Consider the following 14,419-nt stretch of genomic DNA (forward strand, 5'->3'; position numbering starts at 1 on the left):
AAGCAAGCAAGGGTGGGTCCCCCCTGTATGGTTGCAGAGTTTGGTCCCCATCGGAGCATGTTTGGGTTTGATGGTATGGTGAAGAGAAGCATTTTCCATGGCCTCTTAAGCCCCAAGAGACTTGAAAAATCCACACTGGGCTAGTTACTAACCAAATTATGCTCCAATGGGGACTAAACTTTACAAACATGTGAGAGTGGGTCCCCCCCGCATGCTTGCAAAGTGGGTCCCTCTCACTTGCTTGCAAAGTTTGTTCCCCATCGGAGCATGTTTGGGTACAATAATATGGGGTAGAGCGGGATTTTCCATTCCCTCAAGCACCAATAGACAAAAAATCCGCTCTGAGCACTAATTTCTAACCCAAGCATGCTTTGATGGTGACAAGATTTTGCAAGCATGTGGAGGGTGAGTCCCCTCCACATGCTTGGAAAGTTTGGTCCCCATCCAAGTATGTTTGGGTACGATGGTATAGGGAAGAGTGGGACTTTTCATGGCTCTTAATAAGCACCAAGAGACTTGAAAAATCCACACTGGGCGTTAATTTTTAACCCAAACATGCTCTGATGTGGTAACCAAACTTTGCAAGCATCTGGTTGTGTCCCCCCCCCCCACATGCTTGCAAAGATTGGTCTCGATCGAAACATGTTTGTGTATGATGGTATGGGGAAGAGCGGAATTTTGCATGGCCTCTTAAGCACCAAGAGACTTGAAATATCCGCACTGGGCACTAATTGCTAACCCAAACATACTTCAATAGAGACCAAACTTTGCAAGCAAGTGAGGGTGGGTCCCCCCACATCCTTGCGGAGTTCGGAGCATGTTTGGGTACGTTGGTATGGGGAAGACCAAGATTTTCCATGGCCTCTAAGCACTAAGAGACTTGAAAAATCCACACTGGGCGCTAGTTACTAACCCAAACATGCTCTGACGGGGACCAAACTTTGCAAGCATCTGGGGGTGGGTCCCCCCTGTATGCTTGCAAAGTTTGGTCCACATTAGAGCGCATGTTTGGGTATGATGGTATGGGGAAGACCCAGATTTTCCATGGACGTGGAAAATCCACACTGGGTGCTAATTACTAACCCAAGAATACTCTCATGGTCGCCAAACTGTGCAAGCATGTGGTGGTGGGTTCCCCCTACATGCTTGCAAAGTTTGGTCCCCATCGGTGTTTGGGTATGATGGCATGGGGAAGAGCGAGATTTTCTAACGCCTCTTAAGCAGCAAGAGACTTGAAAAATCCACACTGGGCGTTAATTTCTAACCCACGCATGCTCCAATGGTGAAACAATTTACAAGCATGTGGGGGTGGGTCCCCCCATGCAGCATCGGAGCATGTTTGGGTACAATGGTATGGGAAAGAGCGAGATTTTCCATGGCCTCTTAAGCACCAAGAGACTTGAAGAATCCACTAATTACTAACCCAAGCATGCTCCAATGGTGACGAAACTTTGCAAGCATGTGGGGGGTGAGTCCCCTCCCACATGCTTGTAAAGTTCCAAGCATGTTTGGGTACGATGGTATGGGGAAGAGCAGGATTCTCCATTGGCTCTTAAGCACCAAGAGACTTGAAAAATCAACACTAGCCGCTAATTACTAACCCAAACATGCTCCGATGGGGACCAAACTTTGCAAGCATGTGAGGGTGGGTCCCCCCCGCATCCCTGCAATGTTTTGCCCCCCCGCATGCTTGAAAAGTTTGGTCCCCATCAGAGCATGTTTGGGTACGATAGTATGGGGAAGACTCGGATTTTCCATGGCCTCTTAAGTACCAAGAGACTTTAAAAATTCGTACTGGGCGCTAATTACTAACCCAAACATGCTCCGATGGTGACTAAACTATGCACGCATGTGGGGGTGGATCCCCCCTACATGATTGCAAAGTTTGGTCCCCATCGGAGCATGCTTGAGTACGATGGTATGGGGAAGAGGGTTGTTGCGAGATCAGGGTTTCCAGTTTTGTCCAGTTTATGCAGAACTGGGACATAGCTTGGAGAGCAAATTTTGGGAGACAAGGTACTTAAAATTAGATCAAGCAAATAATAAAAAATACACTTGTCCTTAAATTAACCTAATATAACTTAAATTAATATAAATTAGTCTAATTAATCAAAATTAATCAAAAATATGATGAAATAATAAATAAATGATCTTTCCATACTTAGAGTGATCCAATTTATTTTTCCATAGATGCACCATTACAAGTACACTAGTCCCTATAGGTTTTAGATGATTCACATCAAAAATGTAATTTTACTAATTAGATTATTAATATTTGTAGGTCTTCTGATAGTCTGGAAGAATTTTGAAAAAGAGATCATTAAAAATCCAACCATTGGATTTGTAATTTTTACTAACCACCACATTCTACTAATGTCTTAGTATCTACCCACTCTTTTGATCTACAAGATTGAGGATTTTAAGTGGTAGCTATTGTGGGTACAAAAACAGGCATATATTATAACACTTTAGAGACCTTGAAATATTTAAAGAAAATAGACAAATATCTTAAAATTTTCTTGAAAAATCAATTTAAGCTCCATATTATGTGAAGATCTAAGGTACAAAGTGGGAATCTCATATGAGTTTATATGTAAAAGATATTAGCATTTTATGGAATCAGTTCAAATTTGGGACAGGGTGTATACATTGACCTTGTACCTAAGAAAATGAGGACTTTTGACCATCTAATGCTTAATCAAATTATGCAACTATATTTTCAACTTTGAATGTGATGTTCCAACAAAAGAACTTGAAACGAAATTCCTTCATTTACTAGGAGAGATTAGCCACCAAATGCCTATTTTTTTACTGTTTACAGGGTGCCTGAGTGGACAAAACTGGGCACCCTGATCTTGCAACCACCCAAGAGCGGGACTTTCCATGGCCTCTTAAGCACCAAGAGACTTGAAAAATTCGCACAAGCGCTAATTGCTAACCTAAGCATGTTCCGATGGTAACGAAACTTTACAAGCATGACTTGAATAAAATTTTGATTTGTTTCAAATTGTGCTTCACTATATTCCCCACCTCCCAGGGATACTTTCAAACTTTCACAATTTTAGAAATTAAAAACATGGATATAACAATAGAGCCAAACCAAAAAGCCCATATTCTAGAAGTGTCATTGTATTACATTAAAAAACTAATTTTTTTACAATGGATGGGAGTCTACTTCTACTCCTAATCCTACTGACTAGCATCCACTGGTGCATGAAGCTTTGCTTGGCATCATCCTGCACAACTGTAAAACTGGTGGAACTTGTGGTCTTTTGAATTTGAGAAGCTTCCTTTTGCCATATTCACTTAGCATCTTGGGATCCCTGATCCCACATGTTAATCTATATATGGTATAGGCTAAGTAAAATTTTCTCCTTAGAGCATACACTCCGGGGCCCTACCCGAAGATTCGCACTAACTGTTTCTTCACAGAAGCATGATTTTTTCTACATTCCACCTGACGGGGTATCCCCCAAGATATCTAGATAATGTTTTGATTGCAAAAATAGGAATTCAACTTTATCCTTTGAAAATGTTTTGTGGAATATAATGACCTATGGAAATTTTAGTAAATTAATGTACTTGCCCAATGCTGAGTCCTTTTCGAGTCCTCCCACATGTGATCCTGATGCGTGCATGAGCAAATAATCATCATACACCACCAGCTACAAAACAAAGTTGTTCATAATACAACAAAACAAATGCAATATGAAGCTTCACGATATTCAAAATTATTATAATCATACCTTATGATTATCTTCATTTATCCATAAGTTGATTGATGACTCAGAATCCTAGATGGACGAAGACTCCTCTTCCCTTCCTAATTGCAAACTATTGAGTCTTCATTGAATATCTTGAAATTCCTCTTCAGTGGGAAGGTTGGCTTCTTCACTGGGGGTAAGAAGCATTATTGGCACATGTGATAGTATTCCCATTAGGGACGGCCTCAAGGGACAAGTGAACATATCATGATGCGAGGTTATGTGCTTTGTAGCACCACTGTCAAAATACCATACATCAGAGTCAACAGAAACTGCCAAACATGCATCATGTACAGATGGGTCAAACTGGCAATACACGCTAAACGCCCATTTTGTATCTTGCACAACATTTGCAGAATTTTCATTTGTAGAAGCATCCGCTATTGTGGCTGCATTTGACTCTTTCTTCTTTGCCTCTTTAGCCTTTAGCTTAGAGAAATTCTTAATGACATGATCAGTTACCTTACAATAGTTGCACCTAATTTTTTTCTTGCCTTTATCAAGAGCCTTCTCAGACCTATTGTTGCTACCGGTGGAAGGAGAAGAAGTTGCAGACCTACTAATAGGAGAAGAAACATTGGAAGGGGCTACCTTACCACTTCTTCTCTGCTAGGCAGCAGCAACAAATGCCTGATCACTAGCCCTGTTTTTCCTGGACTGCGCTTCTTGCAAGAGCTTATTGACTAAAGTATCATACTTGACAACATCAGGTCTGTCCTCATTACAAGTCTCCACGTGGAAGCAAAAGTCTGATATGACTCAGGTAAAGCATCAAGAACAGTCTCCATAAGAGAATGATCAGGAATAATCTCACCTGCAGAAATCAACTGTTCCTTGAGATCTTTAATCTCAGCAAGAAAAACATTCATGTCATCATATTCCTGCATAATCTTCGATTCTAGCTCTTTACGCAGATAAGAGATTTTTGCCTCGTTACGACCTGCATACAAACTAGCTAGAATATCCCAAGCCTGTTTTGCTGTTTTAGCTGAACGAATATGTGGAGTGATGTTACGTTTGACAGAAAGTGCAATCAAGGCATGAGCCTGCGCATCTTTACCATCCCAACGAGCTTGTTCAGCAGTGGGTAAAATAGCAGCAACAGTAGAGTTGCTAGAACCTGCAACATCCTCAACAGATCCTATATCCACAGAACTTGGACATACATCCATACCTTGCACAATGTTCTACACTCCTTTTGCAACCAAAACATGCTGCATCATGTATGCCCAAAGTGGGTAGTTGCTGTCTCCATCCAATTTGTCATCAGCAGCAGACAACATGCAAAATACATCATTGCTGTTATCAGCCGTTAACCACTGACTGAAACTGATGCAAAAGCTACCTGTAAAATGAAGCAAAGACTGAACAGAAAACAACTCGTGCTATATAGCACGGTCCACAATAGAATACGTATGCCTGTTTTGCAGATAACTGCACTGTCGAAATTTCTGCTCAAAATGACGAAAACACCTGTACAGAACTTGTAATGCAAAAACGGAGCCCGAAACAATCACAGATGTAATTTCTGAGAATGCAAAGCCCTGCGGGTGTATCTGCAGAGTATAGGGACCTGCAAGCGCTCGTGAAAGCTCACCTCAATTGGAGAACATGAGTCGGAGGGTGCTAGTGGCGTAGCCTTGGGAGCCGATGCCTGCTCTGATACCAATTGTTGGAATTAGGGTTGCAGGAAAGCATACAAAACTTGGAGAAGAAGAAGCATGAATGCACACAACACATAGTGTATTAGATTGTGTCAATGTACAAAGATAAGTTAGCCCTAGAATGGCGTATATACAAAAAAACCTCCTAAAGAGGAAAAAAGTGTCCCGACGGTCCTAAGTGTGTTCACACACATCACTGCCTATATATATGGCAACAAAAACAACCCTCAATACTTCTCTTTCGATGTGGAGGAGATTGATGTGTTATCCAGAATACACAGGGAGGTCAATCGACAAAGTTATGCAGGATCTTTTTAAGATTTACTATGTCCATGCCCTAAACTTTAATTTAAAGTGTTATTATTTCTCAAAGTAATACGATGTGAATTATCTATATAGCTTAGTTTTATCAAATCTGCCATGGGAAGCTCAGCACACGGTATATATTTTGGGCTCTTATATCCTCGTTTCTGGTTTCAGAGGAGGTTTTCTATGTGGATATATGTCCATGGTTTCGGCATTTAGATTTGGACCAAGCTCAGATCTTTGTAATGGCCTACCATGAAAAGTAAGTGTCATGTGACCTAAATTGTACTTTTGTTATTCTGACATAGATACTAGATTTATGGTCTTATCCTGTTTATTGACTTATGTAGTGCACACTGGAGTTTGATTGTTATAGATACTGAGTCGAAGCAATGTTATCTTGCCAATTCAACTGTAGGATTTCATGGCAATGTGAGGCAATAAAGTCCACGCGATCATTTTTGCTAATTTGTACTTTGGATATTTTGACATAGATACTAGATTTACCGTCTCATGCTATTTATTGACTTTGTAGTGCAAACTGGAGTTTGATTATTATAGATACTAAGTTAAAGCAATGTTATCTTGCCAATTCAACTGCAGGATTTCAACATGAGATAGTAAGTCCACATGATCATTTTTTATATTACTAAGAGAGAGAGAGAGAGAGAGAGAGAGAGAGAGAGAGAGAGTTGACAATTGACAAATGGTGTGCAGATCTAGTAGAAAGTTAATAACTAGTATTGAGGCCTTTACCCACCAGGAGGAGATTTTAGAGGCGATGGATATCAATAGATGTAGAGTCCCACATTAACATGGTGGCTTTAGCTGTGGTTGGAGAGTGTGCTCCAATGCCATGCTACTGCACTCAATGTTAGGACTTCCCTTAGAAAATGTAAGCATGCACTTCTTCTTCTAATGATATCTCAATTTCTTTGTACATTCACTGATATCAAATTTGTAGTACCTTATGTGCTAGTAGAAGACCCTCACACCCTTGGCATTATGTAGCTCAAATAGCTCAACATAGGTAGAATTTTCTCCAAATCACTGGCTAGACCTCTAATCAAGAAGACATGCTGTTTTCTCCCACTATGCTCACACAATTCCATACTGCTTTTCCTTTTTATTATCATCTTACTACCATTTGGGCATGAGTTTATTAGATAACCGAAGAGGGGAACAATTGGCCATGAGACAAATTCCATTTAGGAAAGATAGCTTCTCTGGGCTTATCACCCTCTACAAATTTTCAAGACACATACCTGCCTCTATTTTGAAAAACACACGGATATGTCCATCCAAGATTGAAACACAAACATAATCAAAACACTTAAAAACTTCGCTTTGTCCATCAGAGATTGAAGCACAAACATACTATTAATACAATAGCAGTGGGGTCACCTTCTAAAAATAGACAAGCTGAATCAACATCAACTTCCAAGTGAAGTTACAATGACAGCTCCTCAACTCTCCACCTTCTCTTTCCTCTCATCCTACTCAATGTCATTCAATAAGATGGCCTTCGGACAGAAATACATATGATACAGGCATTAGCCTCTTTGTCCACCACCTTCTCTTTCTTCTCATCCAATTCAATGTTAACCACAACCTTGTAAGGGTCTTGCAATACATTATTAAGCATGTCATTTGACAAGATGGCCACGAGACAAATGCTGCATATGTTACAACTATTAGCCCCTTTTGCCACCTAATAGAGATTAACACCCATGTAAAGCGAGGCACTGAATACCCACCTTCACTTTCTTCTCTGTAACACGCGGAGGCTCTCTGAGTCTTCTCTCAACCCTAAACACTCTTGGAGAACCATCTGATGCAAAACGCAGATATAGAGAGAGTAGAGAGAGAGAGAAGTGCTAGAAATTCAGTATATTCATATGGTACAAAAAGGTACCCCTACTATAGCCATAGGCTGCCTTCACAAAAGGTGGTAACACACCAAAACAGTCCTACATAGATGACCCACTCCATAAGGTAGTGAATGGCTAGCACACTGGCTATTCCTGTGTGTCTTGAACACCTGGTCCTCTGGTTCAACCGACCACTTCAGTGTGCAGCCGACAACCTTGTGTGCAGCCAGCAACACCTTTTCCTGCAAAGCCGACAGCCATCTTCTCTTCAGTTTGCTCTCCACGCTTGTCTCCAGTCTACACTACTAAAAGTGCTCTGTGCTCCATCATCCTGGTTCTACTTGGTTCATATTGTTTATCTGGCTGCCTCCTCTGGATTTAGCCCTAAAAATGTCCATGGCATCTATGATGCACATGACATCCCCCTCTGCAAAACTTGATGACAGATTCCAACCTCCTCTTGGATGATTGTCATCATCCCAATTCTGTCCCGAAGTCCCTCTGTCATCATCCATCCCGCAGTCCTTTTTCTTTGAAAACCTAACCTGTTCTCCAAACCACTCGGTCTCTGATGAAGATCTATGTGTTTGGTTCCATCACGTCCACAGTCCGTTCCTACCCTGACTCCTAAACACTGTCTTGGTCTTCATTCCTGAGAAAGGAGTCTGGCACTCTTACATCACCCTTGGAGGATAAACCTCCCTTGGGACCGTTACCCGAGAACCTATCTGGCTCACAGGACTACCATCCCCTCTGGCACTGTGGAACACCACCAACAAACCTCCTAAGAGTTCTTCGCGATCTATGTTCCTTGCCTTGGGCTTCATATCCGTGTACTTTCCTATACCTTGGTCTGTACACCATTATATGGGACTGAATCAGTGTTTAGCTTCACTGAGTCTGATACTTTGATACCAATGTAACAAGCGGAAGCTCTGGGAGTCTTCTTTCAGCCCTAAACACTCTTAGAAAACCATCTGATGCAAAACGCAGATATAGAGAGAGTAGAGAGAGAGAGAGAGAGAGAGAGAGAGAGAAGTGCTGGAAATTCAGTATATTCATATGGTACAAAAAGATACCCCTAAAACAGCCATAGGCTGTCTTCATAAAAGGAGGTAACACACCAAAACAGTCCTACATAGATGACCCACTCCATAAGGGGGTGAATGGCTAACACAATGAGCACTAGCTATTTATATGTGTCTTGAACAGTTGGTGTGCTGGCCGACTGCTGGCCGACTGCTGAGCAGTCAGCCAGCCATAATTGCAGTAAATGCTATTTGATACAGCCAACTGGTCCTTCTTGCACCTGCTGCTGCCCCTGACCTCTGGTTCAGCCGACCACTTCAGTGTGCAGCCGACAGCCTTGTGTGCAGTCAGCAACACATTTTCCTGCAGCCGACAGCCATCTGGTTTTCAGTTCGCTCTCCACGCCTATCTCCAGTCTACACTGCTAAAAGTGCTCTGTGCTCCATCATCCTGGTTCTACCTGGTTCACTCTTTATCTGGCTGCCTCCTCTGGATTCAGCCCTGAAAATGTCCATGGCATCTATGATGCACATGACATTCTCATCCTAATCAATGTCAACCATGTCATTGTAAGGGTCCTGCAATACACTATCAAGTATGTCATTTGATAAGATGGCTTTCGGACAGATGCTGTATGATACAGCCACTAGCCCCTTTGGCCATTAAAGAGAGATGAACACTCATGACTAACAAATGTAAAGCAAGGCACCGAATATCCATAATGTAGAAGTCATGAAATCAGATGGAAGAGCCACTCAATATGCGGGGATCCTTTTCTCCTTTAAGAAACAATTGAGATTGTTAAGCCTTATGCCAATTTTTGCAATTCTACTGAGTTGTGACATTAGAGTGAAGCCTGCTTTGTGCGTGATTCCCATCTCCAACCCACAACAAATGATATAATTCAAGGTGTTCATTCACTCTCTCTCTCTCTCTCTGCATGTGTGTATGCGTGTATGTATGTGTATGCATGTATGTGCATGCATGAGTGCGTGCATGTGTGGCACTCACAAGCAAGGATGAGCATGTGGACATGACTGCATCCATATGCAATGTGTAAGAAGTGCCAGCAATTCAGCAAAAAATGGTCATATTATCCACATAAACCACAACCTTGTGTTTGTTTGACTTTCATGTTGGAAAGCACCTATTAGAAGATTTACGTAAACCTCCTTGGCACCTGCCATACACAGAAGCACCAGTATGGAGTACAGAATCCAACACAAAGCAAGAAAACATCACATTCCAGAGTCAGGCTACAAGCAAAAAGCTTCAAAACTGAAGGTTTTACAGCTCAAATCAGTTAGTGAATTTTGAGGTTTGTTAGGATGTTATTGTTAGCAGGGTCAGCAAGGTGGTCAAGCAAGTTCTCAAAGGGACCCTTGCCAGTAACCATGGCCTGGATGAAGTAACCCAAAATCGCCAACATAGCCAGGCGGCCATTCTTAATCTCCTTCACCTTCAATTCCCTCATTGACTTCTGATCTTTGCCAAATCCCAAGAAGTTGAAGAAGGGACCACCAGGGTATGCAGGGTTTCCAGAGCCTCCTAGACCCTTCTCAAAGCCCAAGAAATACTGTTTACCCATTGAACCTGGCTTGTAATAGTCCTGGGCGCGGCGATGTTCGGCAAAACCCATGAGGGCAAGCTCAAGGATGAATAGAGTATAGGGGTCTGCCCAGTAGCTGTATGTTCCCACTGGTGGAATGACACCTGATTTGAACCACACAACAGCTGTTTCCTGTGGGATTAAGCCAAGCCTTCCGAGAATCTCTGGTGCAATAGCACCTGCTGCTCCTAACATGGCAAAACGTCCATTAATGATCTCTCCATAGGTCAACCAGCTGGGCTCAATGAAGCCCCCTGCACCTTCAGGGTCCATTAGGCCCAAGGGATCAAACCCAAAATCGCCTGGCAGGCTGCATGGGGAGCTTTAATTAGAAAATTAAGCATCCAGCCACATACATTATCCGAGCTACATATAGAACTGAGGAATGCTTATAAGGTGGACCCAACAAAACCACCATTCTAATCTCTGCAAAATGAAAAGAGCATTGAAGACTGAACCTAGTAATACTACTGAACTGCAAGGCTTATCAAAGGTCAACTAGTTAATGTGGTAAATGCATGCACACTCCAATGTACATATTAGACCATGCATTGAATCCTGACAATGCTTTTGGCAGATGATTATGCAGGACACTTGGGGTGACTTGATCATTATATAAATCAGGCATGCCCAATATCATTGACCCAATTCATGTCAAATGCACAAATTTGTGCACAGCCAGCTGACAAGATACATCAAAAGGCATGCAAGTTACATGTTTTCTAAACACGCCCAAGAATGTGAGTTGTGGAAATCTTACCTGCCATCCAGGTAGGACAGACTTTGCTTAGAAGCAAACCACAGCTGCCTGTCAGCCTGCAGAACACAAATCAAATTACCATGAGTTCTAGAAAAGCATGTGCAATTATGCATTATGGAGGGTACCTTGAAAGGTGCATTGCTGGCCAAGGGCATCAATGCTCAAAGTTACACCAGAAAGCTCACCTTGACAGGCTTTCCTGCTGCAGCTCGCACACATAGAGGGCGCTTGGAGGAAGATCCATGTGCAGGGGGCGTAAATCGGAGGGCCTTGCCGCCCAGGAACTGCTGACGAGGGAAGTCTGCAGTAGCAGAAGAAGACGAGGAAGCAGCCGCAGTGGTGGGCGCTGCCACACACGAAGAGAAGAGGGCCTGGGAGGTCACTGCATTGGCCATGTCTGAAGACTCTTCGCTTCAAGACTGCAAGTTACACGTTCTGAGCGCTGCAAGGGCGAAGGTGAACACTCAAGTATTCGTTGTGAAGAGAGGATAGCGTTTGCAGGGAGAAAGCCAATCCAAACAAGGGGTGCCCTATCCAACCAAAATTCTAACAAACCCTTCCTACTTGGTTTGCCAATCCAAACAAGGGGTGCCCTATCCAACCAAAATTCTAACAAACCCTTCCTACTTGGTTTGTAAACCCCCTTCTCCCAAACCCAGAATTTCAAGAGAAAAGGGAGGGGATGGATCTTCCAAAATTTCAAGAGTAAAGGGAAGGGAATCTCTCTTTTCCACGAAGATCTTCCCCGCCCAAGTTTATCTGCAACAAGTGTCCATCTCCTCGCCCAATTTCATGGACAAGGAAAGGAGTCTGTCCTCCAGGTCACTCCCAAAATCTCACGTCAAAAGTTCCTCCCTTTTCAGAAGAAGTGTGTAATAAAGTTATTTTCAAAAGAGAATGAGCTTTACACTTGCCTCTCTAGTATGAATAGTCATGATCAGAATTACCCTCTTGCTTGAGAGACTTGTAGTCCTCGATAAGTGGAAAAGCTCCATCTCACATAAGTTCATGTAGTTTCTTTTTACAAGCTTCACTAACAAAACCTCTTAGAAACCATTGATGAGTGTTTTTAAACAACTTTTTATGGTAGGTAGAGACATGGTCAAGCACTATAGTTAAGACACAAACACACTCCACACTCAACACTTCCAAATAATTTCCAGTTAAGACACAAACACACTCCACACTCCACACAGATAAGCCATCCTAACATGCCACTCAATCATTTGCACTAGAACACGTTGGGGGCATAGTACTATTTCAGCAGCGTTAAGGCCTTCGGGATGTCGGGGCATTTTGTCACTGCTTAGCGAAATTTCGTTGCTATAGCAATAGCAACTATAGCAGCGAAATATGGTTGGGTTACTAACCTATTGATAGCGTTGAGGTACTACGAAAGTATCTTTCTCATCATTCCAAAACATGGTGGAATCAATTTGAAAAAACCCATTTGGATGTTTCTTCACACACCTCTATATATGTTATGGCTCACCCTTCTTGAAACACATCCGAAAAAGAGATTACCTGGTGAACCGCATAACAGTCATGAGGATCTTTCTAATGGCCGAGCTCGTAACCCTTGAGGTCTCCAAGCTCTACAACTCCTTGAGAAGTAATTCCACCGTGCCACGTTGCACTACGGGTACTCGTCCCTCCTCTCATCTCACTTCACTCACACACACACTCACTAGTATGCATTAGGGAGAGAGATTAGCAAGAGCAAGACTCAATTCCACAATGGGAGAGAGATATTCACTTATATACATGGCCATAAGTGTTCACACTCATTTAAAACTGTGGTCGGTCGGGCACTTTAGGCTCATAAGAGGCCTAATGCTATTACAATGACTACTCTCATAATATATCCATGAAGTACATCACTTATTAGGACTTCATCCTAACTTGCTACCACACGCTCTTGAAGCGGGAATTGCCATAAATACTCCATCACATCATTACGGGTGTCCTTCCAAGTTGTAGGTTTGGACACTATTGCTTCATATCTTGAATGTATGACCCTTTGGTGTATCTACCGTGACTCCTTGATGTAAGATAATAGCGGTAGCTCTTGTTAACCCTAGAATTGGGTTAACATCCCCCCCTTCCTGATGATCGCGTCCGCGTGATCGCGTTGATAAACTTTATGTGGGGAGAATAAACAAGCTTTGTCGATGGCTTTGATGTTGAGTGTTGACCATCATGATGACCCTATCACTAGCAAAGCACAATGGTGCTTGGGCAGCAATAGTTCATTTATGCCCCAAGATCAAATCTGCTTCCAACACATACTCAACCACAAAAAACTTGCAAGTGAGGGGATTAGTTTCAATATACATCGTATGTTCAAAATATCCCAAACATGGCATGTTCAAGTCTTGTGTAAAGGTAATCCTTTCAGGATGTTCCGTGAGTGTTGACCTAACAAATCCTATAGCTCGAGGGTCATGAGATTGTGTTCTAAGCTTTGCTTGAGCTGTGGTGATTTTATTTGAAATTTCCAAGCCAGCCAAAATCCTAGGGATCTTTTCAGTAAGATATGTTAGAAGTTCCAACTCCTGCAAGGTCTCTTCCTCCCGTTAATACCAATTGTGCATTGCTTGCAGGAGTGTTCAAGGTGACTATTTGCATGGATTCATCTATTGAATAGAATAATTCAACTATCCAAGTTCCACCAAGGATGACATCATACTCAAGGGAATCTAGGGTAACATGGAATATAAATGCCATATCACCCATCGATTATTTGAGTAGTGTATTTGAAGTAACTTGGAACCTCAATGTTTTGTCTATTGGCTCTTCTTGCAAGACTATTATCTATAGGGATGAGTTTAGGTTGTCCCAATGACACCCAAGTGTCTATTGTCTCACGATGTTATGACTAGCTCGAGGGCTAATCATTGCACGTTTACGCTTAACATCATTGCCTATAGGAAAATCCAACCATACCATGATAGAATCTTACAAAGGAACCATGGATGTTTGAGTTTTTGTTTTAGCTTCAGATCCTGTTTCTGTTTCATATTCCCATTCACTTTCATCCCCCTGTTTGGCTCTCAGCTTTTTCAAGAGTGCCCAATGCGTACACTGGCACACTTGGCCCTCTGAGAATTCTTAATGAGGTATGTTTGGAAACTTGTGAATCCTAACAATCCTGTTTTATGGATTTCTTTATGTCTTGGTATATATGAGCCCTTAAAGGTGCAAGTGCTGATGTGATGTTGGTTTTATCATGAGAGAAGAGAATTCCTCCGAATGAGGTTTTGAGAGACTGTTTTAATCTTGTAAGGGAATTATTGATATCCTCACATGCTTTCTCAAGTGTATAGTTCCTGCAATCTGTCTCAAATGACTCTTCTATACAGAGTATGTCCTCCTTTTGAAAGGGGAAGTGGTACTCTTCTAGGCTTTGTATTTTG

General features: G+C 42.1%; 1 protein-coding gene across 1 annotated transcript; it reads right to left on the minus strand.

The window, feature by feature from the left end:
* Positions 1-9,710: 9,710 nt before the first annotated feature.
* On the minus strand, positions 9,711-11,545 carry LOC147605552 (chlorophyll a-b binding protein 8, chloroplastic-like). Its single transcript, XM_086793157.1, has 3 exons — positions 11,189-11,545; positions 11,004-11,059; positions 9,711-10,553 (listed from the first exon to the last, which is right to left on the minus strand). Exons 1-3 carry the CDS (start codon positions 11,396-11,398, stop codon positions 9,938-9,940), a joined length of 882 nt encoding a protein of 293 aa, XP_086649283.1. The 5' UTR covers positions 11,399-11,545; the 3' UTR covers positions 9,711-9,937.
* Between the last annotated feature and the right edge of the window lie 2,874 nt (positions 11,546-14,419).

This window comes from Cibotium barometz, chromosome 59 (assembly GCF_041138505.1).
Source record: "Cibotium barometz isolate CiBa-2024 chromosome 59, ASM4113850v1, whole genome shotgun sequence".
Taxonomy (NCBI): domain Eukaryota; kingdom Viridiplantae; phylum Streptophyta; class Polypodiopsida; order Cyatheales; family Cibotiaceae; genus Cibotium; species Cibotium barometz.

What these genes read in the sequence shown, in the direction of transcription:
- LOC147605552 (XM_086793157.1), bottom strand. Translation starts at nt 11,398, where the DNA reads ATGGCCAATGCAGTGACCTCCCAGGCCCTCTTCTCTTCGTGTGTGGCA. An exon ending in CAGCAGGAAAGCCTGTCAAG is followed by an intron (nt 11,060 to 11,188) that starts GTGAGCTTTCTG and finishes TGTGTTCTGCAG; the next exon opens with GCTGACAGGCAGCTGTGGTT. An exon ending in CTGTCCTACCTGGATGGCAG is followed by an intron (nt 10,554 to 11,003) that starts GTAAGATTTCCA and finishes CTCCCCATGCAG; the next exon opens with CCTGCCAGGCGATTTTGGGT.